General features: G+C 33.2%; 2 protein-coding genes across 6 annotated transcripts in view; both read right to left on the bottom strand.

The window, feature by feature from the left end:
- The window catches only part of osa (trithorax group protein osa), a 72,441-nt gene extending 69,476 nt beyond the window's left edge, over positions 1–2,965 (bottom strand). For all 5 annotated transcript variants that reach the window (XM_090160439.1, XM_090160440.1, XM_090160441.1 and 2 more), the window contains exon 1: positions 1,340–2,965. In XM_090160439.1, the coding sequence (XP_090016565.1) occupies positions 1,340–2,239 (900 nt within the window). In that variant the 5' untranslated portion in view covers positions 2,240–2,965. The remainder of the gene's footprint in view (positions 1–1,339) is intronic.
- A 2,620-nt stretch (positions 2,966–5,585) lies between these two features.
- On the bottom strand, positions 5,586–23,089 carry LOC149926045 (uncharacterized). Its single transcript, XM_090160583.1, has 17 exons — positions 22,906–23,089; positions 21,802–22,018; positions 20,490–20,727; positions 19,813–19,973; positions 18,519–18,654; positions 17,314–18,446; positions 16,788–16,959; positions 15,860–16,160; positions 13,869–13,991; positions 11,962–12,065; positions 11,415–11,481; positions 10,740–10,821; positions 8,632–8,821; positions 8,425–8,565; positions 7,502–7,614; positions 6,850–6,972; positions 5,586–5,701 (listed from the first exon to the last, which is right to left on the bottom strand). Exons 2-16 carry the CDS (start codon positions 22,002–22,004, stop codon positions 6,897–6,899), a joined length of 3,240 nt encoding a protein of 1,079 aa, XP_090016709.1. The 5' UTR covers positions 22,005–22,018; positions 22,906–23,089; the 3' UTR covers positions 5,586–5,701; positions 6,850–6,896.
- Positions 23,090–23,445: the final 356 nt, after the last annotated feature.

Genomic DNA, 23,445 nt, shown 5'->3' with positions numbered 1-23,445 from the left:
TTCTATAGTTTACATCATCAGATACAAACTTTTTTTCTAATTGAATAATACACAAAAATCTAAGTTACTTTGTCAGTGACGATTGTCACATTTGTATGAAAAAATAATGGATTCAAAATAAAAGCAATTTCTAATTCAAATTTAAAGGCTTTCGCAGTTATTATTATTTTTTCATATTAATTAATATTATCTGCTAGATAAAATTAATGTAAACTGAACACACTATTATTATGTGAAATCATTTAATATTTTATGAGGGTGGTTTACTCCCCCCTTTCCACCCCTAAAGCGTGACCCTTTATGACCCCATTGCCCAAAAGGTTAGTTTAAAATTTCCTTTACTCATTCACTTTTTAGTAAGCCAAGTGTAATTTTTTTTAAAAGAATGTACAGTATATCCTAATTTTTTTGGACCTATTTAAATTTAAAAATTCCCAGACTAGCCTCATTATAAAATTTAACTAATTCCCCCAACTATTCCCGCTAGTGTAGCAACTGTTTGACCTAACTTAAGTTTTATAAATTTTTAATTCATTGAATCAAATGATAGAGAATTATAATTGAAATAATTTCACTTATAATTGTATTCTAAATAAACAGCTTTCACCAAATTACAATCGCATTATTCATTTATTTTGAGTGATTAACACTCGATGGGTTGGACATTTCCATTTTCTTTAAGGATTTTCCATATAAAAGTCTATGGGAAGGAAACGCTGGATTTGTGGATTTTTAGCCAAATTGTCTGACTCCTCGATAACACCAAAATATGCTTTAAGGTTACACTATAAAATTTAGGTTATTAAATTGTTTCAGCGACAGCCCGATAAGATTCCTTAAATGTTATTTGCAAAAATTTAATTAAAAGACCTAATTTGATTTTCCTATAAAATATTATAACTCCGATGATGGTGTTTTTAATCCACATTATGGGTTTAGATGACTTGGGCAAAAGGTGGCGCCTTGGATATTAGCCTAGCTGATTATTATTAAGACAGAAGGCTAGACTTCAGACTTCCTACCCGAATGCAAACTACACGTATCAAAATTACGATAACAAATCTGAGTTGTCGACATTCATCAAAACCATTTTAACCCACTACATTTCAACTTCATTTTACAGAAACACCTATTTGATTTAATAATGTAAAAAGAGGGTGTTAAAATAAGCCTATCTAGTTCATTATTGGTGTAACATTTATAAATAAAAATATAATGCGATTACTCGCAGAGTAACCTCAATTTAAGGGTCACCATATTTCAGGCTAAAGTTACCATTGATCGCATTAATGCGTTACATTATGCATTTTGAAAGTAATCGTTAAGAAGAGTAACGTACCTGTCCTCTGTAGTTTGAGCCCATGCCAGCAATTTGCTGTTGGTAGGACATGCCTCTGGTGGGACTCCATCCGTGAGGTGACGAAGAGCCTGGATACTGATTGTGTCCGGATAGAGTGGGATTGACGTCTTTGTGCATTCCTTGGTTGCTATTATAATCTCCGTAACTATTCTGAAATCGTTGGAGAGGATTTGGCGCTTGTAAGAGTTGATTGAGCGTTGGTGTGGGCCCTCCTTGTTGACTAATACTTTGGCCAGATAGAAACCTCTGTTGCTGAGAATTAGGGTAACCACTTAAGGCCGGTGGCATCGAGGACCTCGGCGAAGGGCCCCTGGCATTCGGAGGAAACCCGGCCCGTATCGCAGATTGTTGATATTGAGAGAACATTTTACTATTTTGTTGGTTATTTGACTGCATGGTGGCGTCGGGTGCCGCGGTATTCGCGGGTAGCGGCTGTCCGCCATGTTGTTCGGCAGGGTAGCCCGATCGGTCGTAGTTAGTTCCGTAGCTCGAAACCACCGCGTGATTCGTTAGCTCTTGCGAATTTCGATATTCGTCGGCGACCATCATGGGCTCCCGAGAATTCTGATTAAAATTAGGAAACTCGGAATTCATACGTGTCCTTTCGATGGAGGAAGAAAAGCCCATTTGATCGGGATTCGCCGTATTAGGCCTACCACTCAGCTGCGGGCCTCCATCTTGAAAGTTATCCATTTTCATGTCTCGATTTTGGCCACAGTTATTCACGCGAGCTTTTCCTCGGTTATTTAATATTACGTTACCCGAAACATCTTCCGAATTGATATCCTCGTTGGACGATCCATTCTGCAGATTAGAATTCCCCGATGGATTTTGTAATTCGCCACTACTGTCGAGTCTCTGACTCTGCGCTGTCGCCATACTGGCTTGACTACACCAAGTTCGGCAACACCCTACCAAAACACATATTCTCCATCGAACGGCCTATTCTATCTGACACTCCGGACGATTAAAAGACTTTTCGATGGTCGCATTGTTGATAAATTTCTCCCTACACGCACGTGTTTAGAGTTATATCTAGGTAACGTAATACGAACGCAAAGCAAGGCTTATGGCAACATGGCCCTATCAAACGTACTTCGGATACGTAAAAAGCGGGAACATCTTTTTAAAAAAAGGCAAATTCATCCGCCTAAAAGGACGACGCGCGACCCCGTATGCCATCGTCGACTAATACATTCTCCTTTAATCACGTAAAATATCGCCAAAAAACTAATTTCGATTCAACCGGGTCGTAGATTTATTTAGCATTTACGTTAGGTTTGGGGGACTTACTTACTCCTGGCAATTAGGCACTACGGCGGAGTGATACGCATTCTCGGTAGCCAGGGTAGTGAAACGGCGCAGCATTTTTAGATCGGCCAACGAAGGCGCCTTGCTTCAACGAAAAATACAATTTGGGGGGAAGACCATAAATGTACGCTAACATGTCTCTCCAAACCTGCTAGGCCGAAATTTTCCATTCGGGAAGAGCGGAATTAAATCTCGGTACAATGTATTCTCTAAGAAAACTTATTAGCGATCAAAAAATTTGCATGTTACGTTTTTGCGTAGGCTTTCGGTGTGCCACAATATATAAACTGCGTTTTTGAACTTAACTCATTCGATTTAATATAACAACCCCGAAAGTTGAATAAATAAGGTCGTTTCGTATAACAGATAAAAAATTATTTTAAAAACAAATAATTATTGGTGATCATTTTCCAAAATTTCTTGTAAACCAAACTGCCAAATTAATCGCAATTATAATTTTCAGAAAATCGACTTTGTAATTATGTTCCAATTTTTTTGGTTTGTTTTCCTAACAATTAATAGTCTGCTTTTAAAATGGCCACAAATTTTATTATAATTTTTAAAAACATAACAATGATAACATCGAATAAAAAGCACATTAAATATTGTTTTAAAAAACTTGAAAATTACAATTACTGTCACATGAAAAAATACGTCATCATAGGAAATTATAGCAATAATGCTTTATTACAGTTCCCTTTCAAAATATAGATATGTTAAGGTAGACTGCCATCAAGCGGTAGTATTATAAACTGTACTACTAAAATATCTTCAAAGGTTTTCACTTCCATATTAAATTTTATTTAAAACAGAAACATAATGTTAAACCAAAACTGTATAACTTTAAATCAAATTTTGTACTGAGAAATTATAATCGATATTAGAAAAAAATGGTTGATGTTTAGAACGCTAGAGGTCCAAAGTACAAACACTTTATCGGAAACAAGAAACAAACCATAAACTGAAGTATATCATAAAGCACAAAACCGTAAAAACTATAAATATATTAACTCAGATAAAATTGACTTACCGAAGTACTGGCGCCATCTGATGTGAAAAAAAAAACTATTTAAAATTTTAGAACAGATGGCACTACGATCTTTATTGGTTTTCGATGGCGCCAGTTTTAAACCAAAATAGCTTAAATTACTTAGCCATATTATCTACACGCGCAAAGATCAGAAAATTCATGTTTCTATATATTTAAAATAAGTTTAAAAAAAATGATATTAGCTAGCAGAGGAAAGCGCTATATCATCCACAATGTCAGAAATATATAATTAAGTAAATTAACCCTCTTACATACATAAGGGAGTGTATTATATCCTTATGGGTTTGTAAGGTTCTTTTACCTTATAAATTAGTTAAATTTAACAGTCATAAGAATATAATAAACTCCGTTATGTATATAAGAGGGTTAATTATAGATTTCTGACATTGTGGATGATATAGCGCTTTCCTCTGCTAAAAATCAAAATTAAATTCAAGATTATGGAAATAAATTTATACAGTGTATGCCCATATTCACAAATCAAGTGTATCACTATCATTTTTACACTGTTCTTGTCCTTAATATCTATTATGATATACTTTATTTCTTTCACTAATAAAATCATAAACGTTTGGGGGCCCCTATTTACGCCACTGATTGAGATGTCAAAATACAGCCAAGCGCCCATCTTTCAGCTTTCAAAATCAAGGCTACAGCAGCTTACTCTATAAAAATTTACCTTGAACTTTCAGTATTTTTTTAACTCAAATATCTGGTGTCAAAGGTCAAACATGTAAGACATTTAATTCTACCAATATGCAAAATTTCTCCCATTCCATGCCAACTGCCTTGAACTTAGACCTCAAATACTGGAACACGAATTATGGTCAGTGTTTTAACACTGAAGTGTTCAATCCTACACTTGGGCCACAAAAATCACAACTTAATTTTTAAAACTAATGGTACGCTGCATAATACCACTCTTAGGGGACATTGAAGACCCATTTGTTCTTTGGCTGAGCTTGTTAGTCGTACTATATATTCCTGATCTCGAAGGCTTTGTACAACCAGGAATGTTTGCTGCCCCAGGAACAAAAGCCATACCGCCATTACAAACAAGTAGTCTTACAAAGATTATATATAAAATTAATAATTTTAAAAAGGGTAATTACTATCAAATGTTTTGATTATTATTATGATTAGTCAAAACTTTACATAATAAACCCACCCTTAGGTTTAAAACACTGCACAAAATCCTTGTCCTTCTTATCTTTGATTATTGCTCATCTGGTCCCCATATTTAGAAACTCACAAATTAACACTCCAAAATCAATTTGAAATTATTCCTGCACACTATGTTTAAATCCCTCAATAACCTAGCCCGATTGTGTAAGCCACAAAATTAATAACGTACTTATGGCATAATTTTTAAAACTATCAATTGTTGTAGCTACCTTGAGGGAATCGCGAATTCCCTTCTGATAAAAGTAAAGTATAAAATAAAATAAACATTTTGGCATAAAAAGGCAGAAAAATCTTTTAATTGTCAGGGAAAACAGGGAAATTAAGTCTAAAAATTTTGTGGCAACCCTGCCTTTCTTGTTTCTTCAATGCAATTTGGGGTGGCGAAGGGGATTAAATAGAATTGGGTACAATATCTGGCTTGTTTTTCCCTTGGTCATTCTATGAATTCCTGAAAAAGTCAGTGAGATAATTGCATGTGCAATGTTTTCCTAAAAGTGGGGCTCGTGGTCTAGGGTTACGTTGAGAAGATGCATTTTTGAGATAATAGATGTCCTGGAAAATCTGTTATAAGTCTATAATAAGACCATGGAACATCCTTTGGCGTTAAATAATCAACCATAGATTAGGTATAAAGTAAATATGTAAATTAAACTAAATTACACAGTTTTAACATTTGGGAATGACTTACACAAAAGATTTATTACAAATAATTTTCATAATACAACTTTATATAAACAAAATATAAATACACAATTTAGTAGCATTGTGCTGAGCCACTTCTCCAGTCACTACACCTATAAAACAACAACCTTACTTTGAATTGACATTATTCCTTATGGAAACCCTATAACATAATATCAAACACAGGGCAGTAAGAGATTTCATCTAGGACATGACTTATCCAAAAAATAATATCCAACAGGAAAAACAAATATTACGGCCGCAATCTATTGTTTATAACAATTAAATTTATAAAAAGTAGACATGCATCACATTTTAGATCAAATTACTTAACTAATTTGAAAATTTCAATTAGTCCGTGTTAAAAGTTGCCGATAGATAGAGCATTTTCTTAAATGGCCCAAAGCTTTTATACGGACAAGCATATAACGATTGTCCTAGATGAAATTATTATCGGCCGAATCTCCACATTAGGGTTTTTAACATTTAGAACGTCAACAGGCTTTGGTTGTTAGTTACTGGCCTAGTAGGTTACGCTACTCTTCAGCATTCGCAATTTTTATACAACTCTGCTAGAGTTTGAGATAAATACCCAATCTATCAAATGAAAACTTAACTAAATCACAACTGTGAAATTACACGTTACATATGACAGTTCAGGATGTCACTTGTAACATCAAATTTCATAATTGTTCCACGTTTTTTAGATGGGGTATTTTGAGGTGTCAGATTTTCTTAGTCTACCGGATTTAGGATGTAAAACAAATTTTAACTAATAAATTCAAGCAATTTTAAAATTAACTTTGATTGTGAAAATACTGCTACATATGTTGGAGTGAGAAAAGCAAATAAATATGTCAGTGAGACCGAAAGATGCAACGGATGTTTCATGCACAAAAATTTAAATTTCGGATAGAGTATGGTTTTAGAGATTTTAAATAATAACTTAGCCAATTTTTAATTTTTTTTACGCAGATTTTAGATCAGTTCTGTTTGGAAATATTGGAACTGATTTCAAATATAAAACAAATTTTGGAATTCTGTGACGGATTTTAGATTACGATTTCCTACCAAATTTCCTATTTTAAACTTTTTATAATTATTTAGAACTAATTATAAAATCTTTGCACTGATATTAAAATTTTAGTTCTGATTTTGATATTTTTGGGCTAATATCAAAGTTTTATTTTTTGTAAATTTCCAGGACTTCAGAAATATCTGACCCCTTAAGAGTATTTCAGAGACAAAAATTAATACATACCATGAACTATCTACAATACAATTTTCTCCTAAGCTCGAAAGCAGATTTCATCTACACTTAAAACTAGCTGCACATTGCTTTAACAACTCGTGTAAGAGAGAAAAATCTGGCCTATCTTCAGGCCTGAAAAATAAAGAATTTTTTTTAAATTAGTCAAAATTTTTGCAGTTACAAAATGTGTATGTAAACAAAACTGAAGCAATCATGAATTCATTAATTACCTATAGCTACAATCATGAATTTATAGATTATCTATAGCTACAATCATGAATTTATTGATTACCAATGGCTATAATAATGAATTCATTGATTACCAATAGCTATAATCATGAATTTATTGATAAACACCCAAGAATTAATATAGATCAGCCTGACTCTGGGACTGAGTTCAGTAGTTTACCCCACAGCATAGTCACTATTGCTTATCGAAAATTAGACCACATACGGTTAGAGCGGCTCAGGCCAATTCGAGAGCTGCATTTAGAGCGTCACAAAAAATTAACAATAATGCCTATACGTCCCCCTTTGTTTTGACCAATGATGCCTATGCATGTACGTCCCCTTTGTCTTGGCTTATGACTATTTGATAAATTTAAAATATTTCCTTCTAACCTGTGTTGAGTTAATTTATGACAGTAAAAATTATGAATACCTAAAATTCCAACACTGCAACATTATATCATAAACAGAATCTGGGCAAAGATTAGGTTTAGGTAATCTTTCATTACGATCAAACATTCGAAGAATATCTCCCCCATTCAGTCCCTGAAAGAAAATAACAAAAATTACATCTGAAACTTGGCTCTTTGACTACTGTTAATAGGTTTAACGCTGTAATACATTAACAGTTGCCATAAAACCCGACTTACGTAGGTTGCGAGAAAAATTCTATTACCTTAACGTGTAAAATGAAATATTTAATATCTTTTTACCCAAGTTGATTATTATTATAATTATTATAATAAAAGATAAATGTCAACAATGGAGTATAAACTTTTATAGTTTTCATTTCAGTGAAATATAAAAATATTAAGCTTTTTTAACTTCTGCAGTCTAACTATATCTTTTGTAAGCAAGTTGTTTTGAAGATAGATGGTAAAATAATTTTGGGTGGAAATCAAAAAATTGGTGCTATCTAGGGAGGAAACACCAGATTAGTTGATATTTTGGCTGAATATCAATACGCCAACACATGTCCGATTTGTTTTTTTTTTTATACTTTAGACGATACAAAATTATTTTGCGGAAATAAAAATTTGTGGATATATTAATTTTTGAAAATTTCTATTGAAAATTAACGTTTTCTAGTGTTACTTTTCCGTTTGTGGCGTAGTAGGATACACAAAATTTTCCATTTGTGGAATATTGGGTGGGGACAAAGTATATTCTAAAAGCCTCTTCCGTAGTAATTTATTTTGTAAAAAAACATTTATTCAAACATAGGTAGTTTTTGTTTCTGAAAGTGTGAGTTAAATTATCATATTTGCTTATAATTAAAAAAAATAATAACACCTCACTTTCAACTGACAAAGCATACAAGAATAAACCTGATAAAATTGTCAGAAAAAAATTTACTTGATAGGGTTTGTGTCCCCACGACATCGCCTCCCATAACGTAACTCCAAAACTCCAAACATCAGATTTTGTACTAAACTTGAAATAATAAATGCACTCTGGCGCGTACCATTTAAGGGGCCATTTTCCAGGAGTTTCAGCCTGAAATAAACTCGATCACTTTAATCTTAGATAATGTTATTCAGCTATAAGGATAATCAATCTTACCCGATAATACTCTTTTCCTAAATTTAATGCTCGAGACATTCCAAAATCACTGATTTTAGCAAAATTTTCATTAACCAACAAAACATTTCTAGCTGCCAAATCTCTATGTACAAACTGTTGGCTTTCTAAAAATTCCATTGCATTCGCTACTTGAACCATCAACATCAATATATTGTCTAAAGGTGTATCCCTACAAATTCACAAATTTCATCAATAATTAAAATCACAAAAAAACGTAGCTTAATTCACCACTACTAAAGGTAGTGTTCATACTGAGGAATCACCACTTTAGATGACTAATCAAGTTCAAAGACTATTTGCAGTTCTATGTAACTATTTCAGTCCTTAAAACACTGTTGTATTTACAAAAGTTAAAAATTTAATTAAAAACATCAGGCTTAGTGGTTACCATTTTACTATTTTCGGTTCACTAAGCCTCGTTTTTAATAAAATTTTCAATGTGTACAAATGTAACGAAGTTTTTGTTTAAACACCATTTAAATCAAGTTTTGTTTTCATACAAGGTTTAAGCTGTATTATGTTTTTAATTAGAAAAAATTATTTTATTTCCATTTCAATTTGTCATATAGTTGATAGTATTGTTACTATTTTTTAGTATTACCTTTCTTGTTTTCTGATTATTCTCAACTAGTTTAAAACCAGAACAAAATATTTTTATGGCTATGAAACAACTATATAATTAAAATTTTTAACACAAAAAACACTTAGGGAAACACCAGCGTTTGAATTTAACCAGTTTCATATGCTTCCCTTACCAAAAAATAAGTTGGATTTTAGTTGGTATACACGTTTTAGTTGACATTAAGTTGGTTTTAAGTAGGCTAAAGTGGTCAGCATATTTCAATAAACTAGTTAAAGGGGTAATAAGTTGTTATTAACTTGGTGGGAAAATACTTTAAGTTGGTTTTTAGTGGTCTTAATTAAGTAAGTTTTAAGTTGGTTTTAAGTAGGTATTTGTCTCAAATACAAACTTAAAACCAACTTTAAGTATTTCCTAGACAACTTATTTTTTCGTAAGGGATTGTTTCTAGAATATGATTGATTGTAACTGCTACCACATCGTAAATCTGGGCCTTATTTTTTCAAACGTGGCTGTGGCCCCTTCAGTGTTTTTTATGTTAAAAATTTAAATTATAGTTATATAGTCTAGTTGTTCTAATCTCTAATAGTTCTAAAGCCAAAGGTTGCACCAGAGTAGATAACATGTTGTACAAGGGTATTCTTAAAATATACCTTACCAAAAAATAAGTTGGTTTTTAGTTGATATTAAGTTGGTTTACATATTTTAGTTGATATTAAGTTGGTTTACATATTTTAGTTGATATTAAGTTGGTTTACATATTTTAGTTGATATTAAGTTGTTTTCAAGTAGGCTCAAGTTTTTTAAGTTGGTAATTAGTTGGTTTTTAGTAGTCAGAAAATTACATTATTTTTAAGTTGGTTTCAAGTTGGCTTTAAGTTGCCTCCATTAAGCGAAATCGGAGTTGGCTTTAAGTCTACTTCTAGTTGGTATTAAGTGGTTTTTAAGTTAGTATTTAGTTGGTATTTGTCTCAAGCCAAGTTTAAGTAGTTTTTAGACAACTTATTTTTTGGTAAGGGATATGCCTACTAAATACAGAGTTAAGAGCCCAACAAAGCATTCAAACTGGCAGTTCCTTTTGTATTTAAAACTAACTTGCCTCACGACAGAAGTCAGTACATTTCAAAGACTACTGATGCCCTTAACCAAGTATTTATTTTTACTGAGGGGCTACGTTTAGACGATCATCTAGGCTAGGCTTAAACCCAAGGCACCACCAAAGTCATCTAACGACTTTCGGCATTTCTCCCAATCCTCCTCATGGTCTGCCAATATGCTTCTCCCCTTAAAATTCAATCGCAGGGTGTTCATTCTCTCCAAATATAAATAAATGCATTCTTGCATTGAATTAATTTTGGTGTATAGTATCTGAATAAAGTATTAGTTTTATAGTGCTTTTTATTAAATATAGACGACCTCTTAAAACTGTGCCAAGATTTTCCTCCCTCTGTAAGAGCAACTTCCTACTTTGTAAACCTGATAAAGATTGTAAAAAAGTATAAGTTACCTATGTGCTTTTAAATATTTGTTGAGAGGGCCAAGGGGGGCTAATTCCATCACTAACATGAAGGGATCACTATCACAAACACCTGAAAGTTAACAAAATAAAAAAATTATACTTCAATTTGCTGAAAAATTTTAAATGGTAAGAGGATTTGCCTAATAAATCAGAGTTATTATTTTTGAAAATAATATTACATTGTTACACTCAAGAGTTATTATTTTTTAAAATAGCATTACATGTAACAGGAAATCATACATGCATACACTTCGAACGTCTAAGGATACATACCACGATAGAGGCTCGAGAAATGGGTGCGGCTTTAACTATGTCGAATGTAAGACGTAATGCATTCATTCAAATTAATTTGCTGGCTACCGTAGCTAAGAATGCTCACCATTGGAAAGAAAATGAATTACACTCACTCGGAAAATTAATTTAAGAAACACCACATTGAAGTTTTTGCAGAATTTGCCATGACCCCCAAGAAACTGTTCTAGTTCAGCATAAAATAACTTACTAAGATTGTAAAAAAAGTAGCAAAGGAGGTAAGTGAACTTCATTGTCATTCCAAGTGTATACATATATAGATTCCTGCATATAGCAGTATAGGAAGACGGATACTTCTCATAAGATATATTAGAATCAATTAATTTTTATTAAAGAAAACAATAAGCTTACCAATAAGTCGTACTATGTGTGGATGATCTAAAGCTGCCATTGTGTGCGCTTCTGACAGAATTTCATCCTAAAATAGCAATAAGTTAAAATCGAGCACGCTTGAAGTAAATTATTTTAGATTTTTTCTATAATATGTCCTAATTGGATGTCATTTCAAAAGTTTCATACATATTAGTAATTTTGATTTATTGATAAATGTGAATTTTATGCTTTTGTGTAAGTAATGAACCAATTTCTGCTAACAGAAGGTTATAATCCCTTACCAAAAAATAAGTTAGATTTTAGTTGGTATACACATTTTAGTTGACGTTAAGTTGGTTTTAAGTAGGCTCAAGTGGTCAGAATATTTCAATAAACTAGTTAAAGGGGTAATAAGTTGTTATTAAGATGTTATTAAGTTGGTTATTAGTTGGTTTTTAGTGGTCAGAAAATTACATATTATTTGTAAGCTGGTTTTAAGTAGGTTTGAAGTTGGTATTTAGTTGGTATTTGTTCCAAATGACATTTAACTACTAATACAAGGCTTGTAAAGGAATTTCCAAAATACCTTTTGATGAGCGGCGCTTTCTTTCAACATTTTGACTGCAAATAGAACTTCTAAACTACCAGACGAAAAGCTACCACACCAAACTTCTCCAAAGTTACCAGAACCTATTAAAAAGTAAACAGATTATAAATGAAAACAATTGATCAGGAGGTCTTTGATTAAAACAGTTGTAAAGATTTAAAATAGCCAATGGCATAAAGCCACGACACACAATTAACTAAAAAAATGTGTTAATACCCATACCAAAAAATAAGTTGGCTTTTAGTTTGTATTTAGTTGGTATACACATTTTAGTTGGTATTAAGTTGGTTTTAAGTTGTCAGCATTTTTCAATAAACTAGTTAAAGGGGTAATAAGTGGATATTAAGTTGGCAGTATGGTTTTAGTTGGTAATAAGTTGTTTTTATGTATGGTTTTAGTTGGTATTTGTTCCAAATACAAACTTAAAACCAAGTTCCTAGACCACTTAATTTTTGGTAAGGGATACAACCATACATTTTGCAGTTTGGCCTGTCCTAGCAGGATAAGGCCACTGAAAAGGTGTAGGACATGCATTATTTAACCAATTTTAATATTTTCCTGATTTCGAAAATCAGTTCCAATATAAAAATTTTACACATAGTTGATCTTGTAGCTAACGTTATGTAAAGTATAGTTAAAGGTGATTAGCTAGCACTAAATTCGGTAATTGAGAATTTACTAGTATCATAAGTAACATAATAACAATAAGTATGACAATTAACGAGATTTACAACCAAACTGATTTTCAAAGTTATTGAATAATCAAGATGTTTTCTAAGCACAGAGCCCTCTAGTGTCTAAAATATGCGAGACTTCCGCTAAGCTGAAATATCTGGTTTCCGATAGACAGGCGGAATATTAGGCTAAAATGATAAAAATGAAAAAAGTTTTTCTCGGTACCACAAGCTCATGTTTTTTATAACGCATGAATGGTAAGTCGAGAGTCCAAGTCACAGCTTGAAGAGAGTATCTGTGCCGAAAAAAGGTTTGGTTAGAAAATTAGCATTAAAGCAAGAAGTGTCATACTTATTGTTATTATGTTACTTATGCTAGTACACAACAATAAATAATTCCTAAATTGATAAATTCGTAACTTAATACTTTGCCAAATAGTAATAAGAAAAAATTATTTTTAATAAAAAAAATTTTAGAATGAAATAGGGTAATTATTTCTGAAATCATCAGACTTTGTTGCATGATTGTAACAGATTTTAACCAAATTTTTGTGGGTTCATCTACCTCTACAATGAAGATTTCCGAATTTTACCGGAAAAATTAAAAAAAAATTTAAAAGTTATGTTTTTCTGAAATTTGAGTTTTTTGGCTTAATTTTGGTGTAGTCAAAAAAATTGCAATAAATAATTGGTCAAAAATGAGATAAATGTAATATTTTCTTTATATAGAAATTATGCTTAGACCAAAACGATATTTTACAAGAACGTTTCTGTGTATAAGATGATGCACTGAAAAAAGTCTTCTTGATAATGGAGGCCAGTGTGCCGCCTAGTGAGTAAAATTTTAAGATTCACCCCAAATTATGTTTCAGCGTACAGTTTTAACTTAGGATACCCTTTTTTATGTTTTTCCAACCTTCAACAAACGCGATATTAAAATAAATGTCAATAACATACCAAATTTAAGCCAAAAAACTCAAATTTCAGAAAAACATAACTATTAAAATTTTTGAAATTTTTCTGGTAAACTTCGGAAATCTTCATTGTAGAGGTAGATGAACCCTTAAAAAAAAGTTTGGTTTAAATCTGTTACTATAATGCAGCCAAGTCTGATGATTTCAGAAATAATTACCCAATAAAGAAATAATAAGAATGTGGATTTTGCTTATAACTCTGGTTCAGTAGTTTATTGTCCCGGTATATTAATCTTACCTATTTTTTCATTTAACGTAATTGCAGAACGATCTAAAGTAACGGGTCCCCTTCGGTGTCTCCTTAACGTTTGATATGCCAGTTCAGAATCTTCTTGAGACAAGAATGAGCCACACAAGGAATCTAAAGAATGAAATTAGGAGTGTTATATTAATAATTTTGAATGATTTACAGATTAATTAACTCGAAATTATTATACGTAAAAATGTTGAAACATTAAATTTAAAGCCACTTGCAGCTAGAATAATCTTTAAGGGTGCATTCAAAGTGCAATTTATTAAGTTAAAATCAACAAGTATACTAGTGCAAAGAATGGAGTTGAAGCAAGTACTTTATATGTCATGGACAACAAGCTGGGCTGCCCAGTTATTTGAGTTGATCAAAGAATTATCTGGGATCCGATTACATTTCTCAACCAATTTAACAAAAGAGGGAGCACATCCCTAACTCTCTCACCTCTCGGATCAGGTGCTTGTAACCTGCACCCATTGTATGCTTCCAAGAATACAATAGTTCTTTTTATAAATTAACATAGTAATATAGCAAAGAAATATATACAAATGAAGCGTCTTGTGACGTAAGAGCAACATATATATTTATCTTTTTATTCGGTTTATTTTATAGAAACAACTATTGACAAAATGGATTTTAATTTGAGAGATGGTGGTTTTGTTTTGGTTCATGAGCTTGTAATAAATATGGTCATCCAGATCGGCCAGAGTATGTAATTGCTACTGGGTGGAAATAACCTGCCAGTTCGAATGGGACAAAGCACCGCTGAACCACAAAAATACCACCACAAATTACAAATTAAGAGTTTAGACTGATTAGCAGTTTCTCAAACGATCTTTTTTTTAATAATAATCAGCTAGACTAATACCCAAACCACAACCTTAGGCCTAAGTCATCAAGCGACTTTAAAGCCATTAATTCAGGTGGTTGGGTTACAATGCATAGGAGGGTAGTGGAAAGCCCTTCATGCCACGCGAGCCAACAGCTCCCTACAGTAACTATTACCATTAACCTCAACAAGTTTTTATGTAAGGGGAAACCGACAAGCTCGCGGGGAAACCCCCTAAACCAGTGGGGAGATAACTTAAACCAGGCTGGGATCGAGCCCGGCTTCTCTTGCTGTGAGGTGAAAGTGCTAACCACTCCGCCACTATAGACCTCAGTGATCAAGTCAGAGATTGAGTTTTCAAGAATGTAATATTCAGTTTGTAAGTTTGCGGGTTATATTCAGCGCTGGTGTTGGCGCAAGGCAAGCGAGGCGACCACCTAGGGCCCCACTTTCAGTGTCAAACTATTTTTGGGCTCCTATCTCATCTCTCGCGGCCTACGGCCACGCACACCATAACATCAGGCCAAGTTATATTTGAAGTATGTAGAAACCAAAAGTAGCCACGTATCAGAGAAAAAGGGGTATGACTAGTCCAGACACTTGTGACGATCTCAAACTGCATAATTCTTAGTAGGAATAGTAATGTTAATGTTAATATTTATACAATTGTGATTAATTATCCAAAAACATAACAAAGAGACTAATGAGAGAGAAGAACAAGAATAATTATTTGGTGACTCGATTAGCAGCGGTTTTGTATTGAAAAAAGCTGATCAGGGGCGTGTATGATTTTGTATAAATGGGGTAAGCCAAGGAAAAAGTTCACCAAACATGAATGCTACAATAATTCCTCACTGCAGCAAACAGACATTTCAAAGTGAAACCTTGGACAAATAAACTAATGATCCGGAATCATACAAACCCCATTTTTCAAATTACATCACCCGCAACTTTTCACTCAAACACCGAATGTGCATAGAAACGTTAGATAATGAGCTCAATATATTTAGCGTAACCCCTAATTCGCTTTTATTGTGCATGTTAAAATTTTTACAGTATTGGAAGCAATGGTGCTACAAGTATCGCCGCTCTAAAAGAACCAAGCACGCAATTTAGGTTCAGCCCAAAGTGAAACACCCACTTTACTCACCTTTAATGGAGCCAGTGGCTGGCTCCAATTCAATTAGAATTGGAGATTTGTCTCTTTTCAGAGTTCCTTTTATAGAATTAGAGTCTCCAGTCAGAGTGGCATATACATCAAGTTGATCACTACTTTCTGAAATGGAAACATTTGACCGTATTTCTAGACTACTAGACTTGTTGTCGATATTAAGTGGGTCTGTGAGGTAGTCGTTTCCTTCCACAGGTACTGGCATTGAATTGAATTTGTTTGTAGCTCTCAAATTGTCATCCTCATCCAAATCAAAGTACATCAGATCTTGTTCAGACCCCTGAACCAGTAAAAAATTACAGAAAAGATTTTAAAACACAGTTCCAATTCTATAAATCAGTATATTCTTAAATAAGTTTTTTTCCATCAAGTTTTTTTTGGGGGGAGGGGGTGTGTTTCTCTACCAAAATCAAGGAATGGTAACTGTCTTAATAATTTTTTGAAACTCAAAATCCATGAGACGTTATGATAATGTGGGCTTCTTCCGCATCATTTATAAAAAAATTCAGATTTTAAAATTGATTAACGTATTTTATATTCTTAGCCACTTAGATTATCTATTCCTGAAAAGCGTGTGCAAAATTATTCCATTACATTATTTTAAGGATTAACTCATAAACAAACAAATTTTGTACATAAGAGTCAAGACCAAAACTATAGGTCTCGAGGACCGTGCTCTTTTCTCAAAAGATAGGGTGACGGGGCTTGTACCTCACGAATTAATGGCTAAGCCAGCCACATAAGCACCATTGGAATAGTTCCGCAAAGAAATTATACCAGACAATTATTCCACATAACATAATTGATTCCCCTAAAATTTTACTATTTACAATTTCCCGGAAGTTGGTTTGATTTTTTTTCAGTACAAATTTTATCAAAACAGTATAAATAATATTAAGCAACTTACTAAACATGGATTCATAGAAGCTTTCAAGTTTTCCCCAGAAATGACACCTTGTGAACTATTTTTTGAACTCGAGTTTAAATCGGATTCTGAGATGTCATCAGAAAGATCGATGGAGGAATGTTTCTGAACTAATGTTGTATTTTGCAGTTGGTTGGACTTCTCAATTAATAAACTAAATCAAAAATGAAACATACCATGTCTCAAACAATGAGGAATATTTTTATTCCGAAACTTATACTATTAACTCTTTGTTCATCAAAAGTAACACACATTTTTGAAAATGTTTTTTTTTTTACTTTACTTTTCAAAAACCCAGGAAAATTTTAATAATTTCCTATGTCTAGCTACCCTGATGACCTTAACCTAATGTAAAAACAATAATCAAATTTCGATAATGGTTAAGGGAGGTTAAAGTGTGCAATGTGAGCAACGTATGTCATGTAATAATGTAACTTCAAAAAAATTAAATTTTCTTATTTTCAAAAATGTAGTAGGTAGAAATTCAATAAATGTGAAGATTATGTACCTTTTCTCATGCGAAATTGAAGATTTAGCAGGTTGTTCAATATTTGAGGTAGGTTTAAGCAATAGGTCTGGTTGAGTTGAAGATCTGGTTTTGCTTCCTTGACACACGACTGAAGGTGAAGAGGCACTTCGAATAAAAACCTGCGAATCACTCTCTTTGGATTTAGAAGCGTCAAAAATGCAAGAATTGGTTTCCCCCAGACTGAGTGACCTTCCGTTACCATTTAAAATTTCTTTATTTGCATAGTTTAACATTTTTGGACTATTCTTGTTGCATAGTTTAGAATTGGAATTTTGATGGCTAGTCTCAACTTCTTGCGAAGACTGTGGTGTCGATACTTCTTTGGGATTGCAGCTAACATAAAATTCAGATTTGGAATGATTGTGTTGACAAGGCGGAGTACTATTTCCCGAAGCGTGTTTACCATCCATAGCCCCTTCAACAAATTTTTTGGCTTTGCCACACTCTTTGGCATCATTTCCTGAGAATAAGGCAGATATGAAGGCTGGTATTAAGTCAAAACTCGAGGCTTTCTGAATAACTTTAAAATTTCCAGGACCACTATTCCGCCTATGTGAGTGGATTTCATCTTTAAGGACAGGGGATTGGGCGTTACACAAACTCTTCCTCTTTTGGGGCGTTAAAGTGACATTCGCAGTTACTTTTTGATTGATAACAACAGGGTCACTTTCTGAGGTGTTGGGATGACTGGACTTCGCCGGAGACATACTACTTGAACTATTCTGGTTTTCAAAACCAGACACAGTTTGTATTAATTTTGTAAATATTCCCTTTTGACCCGCAGACCCGGGTACACTCCCCGTAATACATTTGGACTTATTTCCGGTAGAAAAAGGACTGTTTAGTAATGGAGCTGCGGGTGACGGACCGCATTGTCCATCGAACGTTTTGGCACGGATATCGTTTGTAACAACCGAAGATGAACTGGAATGAATACTGCTACTGGATGAAGAACTAGATGTTTGAAAATCTGATGGCTCCGGATTTGGACTAGTTGGAAGATGCTTATTTAGAGTCACGTGAGTAAAGGAAATACTCGCGGTTCGATTGTCGCAAGGCTCTGTCAAGGCACACCAAAGGCCATCGCTGAACAAACTATAGTGGCTAACAAGCTGAAAACGCAGAGGAATGAGAAAATCAATTTGAAAGTTAAAGATACAAATAGCATGCTTCTTAACACTCACAGCAATAATGCTTGGAAACCTCTGACCATCTTGAATGGCAAATTCTCCCGATGGCAAAATGTCTATTTTATAATGTTTAATTTTACCACCATGGCTCAGACAAAATGCATAGCTAGAATCATTTCTTTCTCTCACTCTGAAAATAATGAGGTACCTTTTAAATTCATATTTATTTGATCAATTTGCATAATTTCATGATCATGATGATAGTAATAAAAATATGGGCATATATTCTGTGAATTATAATCCTTAAAAGGATTATAAAGCAGTAGGATTAATTCGCCATGGAACAATATACTTGATATTTTTGCCAATAGAAGTGGTGTTGATCTACTGGAAGGGTGAAAAATCTGTAGCAGCCTATAACAGCCTAATGCAATTTTTAGATGTATGTGCCTTTCCAGGGGTGTTCCTCACTGCGTGGAAGATCCTGATAACGCACACAGCATAAACTCGAGGAAATTAAATCACTGCTCCAACCAATTACCCATCCCCAATTTTCATGACCATGCATAACCCCACATGCTCCCTTTAAGGCAGGGAAACCCTGTGGATATTTAGTTTTATGCTACTAGATGCGATAAGTACTCCCTAAGCATCACTCTGTATTGTTAGAGTAGCACTCAAATAAACTGTCTCTAACCAGATGCAAGTAAGAGCCTGGCAAAGCTGCGAAACATTCATTAATATCTCAGACACAAAATAAACTAATTAAAAAATAATAGTTGTTACGTGTTTAGAAGTGTTGAAACTGTAATAAACAATATAAAAACAGAATCTATATGTCAATATAAATATTGAGAATGATGGCTAACGTGTAACTTACATGACAATTTTAAATAACTTTTTATAAAATAATAAAGGTCTAATTTAGAAATGAGCTTTGAACAAATTTTAAGGCATAAAAATATTTAACAAGATAAATCAAACCCCACCTATTTATCTTACCCCATTCTCATAAAAAAATTTATTTAAAAATCTCCAAAAAAATAATAATTCTATTTTATCAGAGAAAGTGGTACAAAAATTACGTAAAGTGTGACATACGCAGGGTTTCCCCTTACAGAATGCAGGTTATTAGAACTTAAAAATTAATTGAAAATTTCAAAACGAAGTTTGAGATTTTATAACCAGATTTTCCTGCCTATCAATATTCAATCTTAAACAAATTGAGTATTTGAAAATCAAAATTTTTTGTGTATTTTTGACATAGGATCATTTCAGGGGTTGAGTGAAATAGGTAATTAATTGTTAACATGAAAATGAACATTAAAACATTTAGTTAAATACTTACAGAAACTTTCCATCTTTCAAACCACTTTCAATGAGACGACTCTCGGCTTGTTCTCTAGAGAGACACCCGTGAAACCACGGTTGAATTTCATGAAGAGTCTTTATTATTAGATGCTTTACGTCATTGTGCTCCTCTGACATACTAAGCATAAGTTCAGTCTCCTTAATAAGAAAATATATACTGTACTACTAATACTTACTTACAATACATGATACTTAATTATTAATTAAACCCAAACCTATATTTTATTCAAGTACATCGTCATATAATTTATAGTGACTGCTTTCTATTTCTTGTCACACGCTTCCGCATAGACAATCAACAACATTTTATAATTTGGTAAAAATGTTTGGAGACCATTTTTGGCACATGACTGATGTTTTTGCTTTGTATGCCACTGATTATCTCAACCTTAATACTATAGAGTGCTAGCAGTTGATGAGTTTTTAAAAGTTAGTGACGTCACAGCCGTAGCTTCCGTAATGGTTGTCATGAAAACTTGCGTTTTTTCTCAATAGACGTTTAACATTGGTGACGTCGCAGGGTTTCAAGCTGCTGGCACTCTATAGTGAACATTCTACACAACCTTACTAGTGAAAACTCCACAAGCCTGACTTCAATTTTAAAAACTAACTTTATTCCCAAGGAATAAATAAGAATAAAATGAGCATGCTTACATTAAGACCCCATTCTTGGCCTTTTCGGATAATTGCTCCTCGTATTTCATCCTGGGTTAGTCCCCAGTGAGTCAATGGAAGGATAGAATCCAGAGATTTGTTACACGGTATTGATGGTTTGCAGGCCAGCCCCTCAACTCCTTCAACAAGTTCAACAGGACCAGGAAAAAGTTGATGAGGAACTCCGCATAAACCAACATCTCCTCCAGGCAATCTTTTAATACGGTAATGCAAAATGCTAGGAACAAAAATAGAACCAAACTTAATGGACTTTCATCAATCAATAAAACACCTTCAAGGAAATTGCCAAGAAGTAATATTTCCAAGAGCCAGGACCTGCAAGTCACTGTTTTATAGTGCTTGTTAAAATAATGGAAACTTTTCATGCACACGGAATGCAAATAAGTGTTCCCTTTTAAGCAGATAGCTTTTTTGTCATAAAAACAGGACGTTCGGTTTACAGGTGAAAAGTTTACATTATTTTAACAAACACTATATAAACAATACCTTGCGGGTCCTTCTTGGCGATTTCCTTGAATGATGTTTTATTTAAGCGCCTATTAGCCTTTGACTTAACAAAGAACCATCACAAAAAGATCACTTAGTTACTGGACTTTCATCTTATAAGCCAACGCTTTGTGTTTAGCAGCTGAAAACTCAGCAGTTTCTAGCATTGGGGTTAGGCGTCTCTAGGTTAACCAAAAATACTAATTTGGATTTTATATTTGAAAATGATTTAGCAGGGTTCATACAACATTTAGATAATTAAATTCGCTGATATTTCCAGGTTTTCTCCTGGAAATTTCCCTGATATTTCCAGGTGCTAAAGCGCCATTTGTTTTCATTTAATCGAAAAAATTATATATAATTATTGAGGCGCTTCCAGACTCAAACAAATTTCCCTGATATATCCAGGTTTTGGTTCAATATTTAAAATTTCCCTGATATCTCCCTAATATTTTTGGAAAGAATCAGTTTCACTGATATTTCCAGGTTTTCCAGGTTCTCCTGGTTTGTATGAACCCTGTTTAGGGAATTCTTAGACTGAATTATTTTCTATTTGGAAAATGGTTTTTGAGAATTTAAAAAAATTATAGAATTATTATTTTGACATTGGATTCAAAAGTTATTTTTCAAGATGCATATTGAGTAGTATCACCTCGTAGCTTTGGCCATGGCCGCTATTTTAGGCGCAGTTTTTTTCTCGGTAGGAAAAAGCATGGGTGACGTTGCGTGATACTACTCTATAGGATGTTTGGCCTCATCACTAGCTTGAGCATGCCATAATCAATTGAAAAATTTCAGCATTCACCTCTTATGGAAACAAAGAGATAATACGTAATCCCCACTACTTTCTCTGACAAGATACATTCCGTCTTGACAGCCTCGATCCCATAATATCCATTCTGCGGTTTCTCTCGAGATATTCCCATAATAAAAAAGCAAGGATTCTACAGGCACCAAGGTAGAGTTGATTAAGTTGGCACTTTTATTGAGTGCAACATCTTCGGACATGACTGTTACATAGTCTGAAAAAAGGAAAGAATTTGAACACAAGATACTCATAGTAAATGTCAAGAATCTTCATTATAGAGGGATTACATATTCAGAAGGGGATTTAAGAAGTCACCTTTTAGTGATTAAAGTCATATCAAGAGCATTACGAAAAAGTTAAGGAATAATAAAAATACTACAGAAGATGAGCATAACCTATGAGATTTGGACAAAAAAAAGGAAATATTAAATTATCACATATTGTCATATACAACTTTGGGATGCTATTAGAATAAAGTTATATTCAGTAATAGTAACAGGCAAATCTATTTAACAAACTCCTCTCAATAAAAAATTGGCCAATTTACACAACTAGCATTTATTTTCAAGACAATATATAAAAATAGCCATAAACATTTTTGTAATTTATGGGGAGATATGCATGGGATAATGCATGTTGTTTCAGGAAGCTCATATGAAATGAGAAACCATTCTACAGATAATCTATCAATACGCTCTTATAGACATAGCACACAGATACCTCTATGGCCAATCATATATTACAATTTTATGCTTTTCCATGTTTTAATTTTTTCCACCTGTCTTTTAAGTGTTAATTATTTTGATTAAGAATGTGGTATTTTAATTTTGCGATCAGTTCATCTCACTAAAAGCGTATTCACTTAAATTTCCAGTCAACAAATGTAATTTTTTCTCTTTTCATTTCTTTGAGTGAAATATAGAAACAAGCGATAATTTAAAGGCTTACAGGTAAGTCAATTACCAGGGGCTATAAGGATACAACTCAGTTCTCAACTTTAAATAATAAACGATTATTTTAAACGTCTAAATCAACCGGTTATCTAATCAATTCTATAAAAATCAATAATGTTAGAAAATTAGGATAATTTAAAATTCGTACCTTGAGTATCACTTTTTATCAACACAAACTGCACTCGAAACCGAAGCTATTTATTATTGTTATTCCCAACTCAATCACAAAACCGCGCAGTAAGAATTAATTTGAGAAATTGAGACGAATAGAACAACGTCGCCATCTATTGGGAAAGGGAGTAAAATGACGCAGTTGCATTTGGCTATTTTCTCAGGCTATTCGTACTAACTGGGTATAAATGTTGCCACTCCTTGGTATTTCTCCCAAGATCTTGGCATTTTGAGATCGATCTGGGCATCTGGGTATTTTTTTTCAACACCTTGGCATTTTACCTAGGGTTTTTTTCGTTTCTAGGATCTTTTATTATCCCTTAGATTTTATTTGCGAAAACGTAGTTTTTTTTAAAATTTTGATACAAAATAAAAAAATAAGGGGAGATATAAAAACAATTGAGCTACCTTATTTCCATAACTACGTATCTTCTTAAGATTTGTGTACAAAGTGACGTGGTTTTGGAAATAAGGCCATAGATATATAATCTATGAATAAGGCAGCGTGATGTCTTTA

Source organism: Leiobunum rupestre, chromosome 10 (genome assembly GCF_980474605.1).
Source record: "Leiobunum rupestre chromosome 10, qqLeiRupe1.1.hap1, whole genome shotgun sequence".
Taxonomy (NCBI): domain Eukaryota; kingdom Metazoa; phylum Arthropoda; class Arachnida; order Opiliones; family Sclerosomatidae; genus Leiobunum; species Leiobunum rupestre.
Note: the sequence above shows the minus strand (reverse complement) of the source record. Positions and strands in the feature narration are given on the sequence as shown.

What these genes read in the sequence shown, in the direction of transcription:
- LOC149926045 (XM_090160583.1), bottom strand. Translation starts at nt 22,004, where the DNA reads ATGTCCGAAGATGTTGCACTCAATAAAAGTGCCAACTTAATCAACTCT. An exon ending in TCTCTTTGTTTCCATAAGAG is followed by an intron (nt 20,728 to 21,801) that starts GTGAATGCTGAA and finishes TTTTGTTCCTAG; the next exon opens with CATTTTGCATTACCGTATTA. An exon ending in TTGCAGTGTTGGAATTTTAG is followed by an intron (nt 6,973 to 7,501) that starts GTATTCATAATT and finishes TTTATTTTTCAG; the next exon opens with GCCTGAAGATAGGCCAGATT.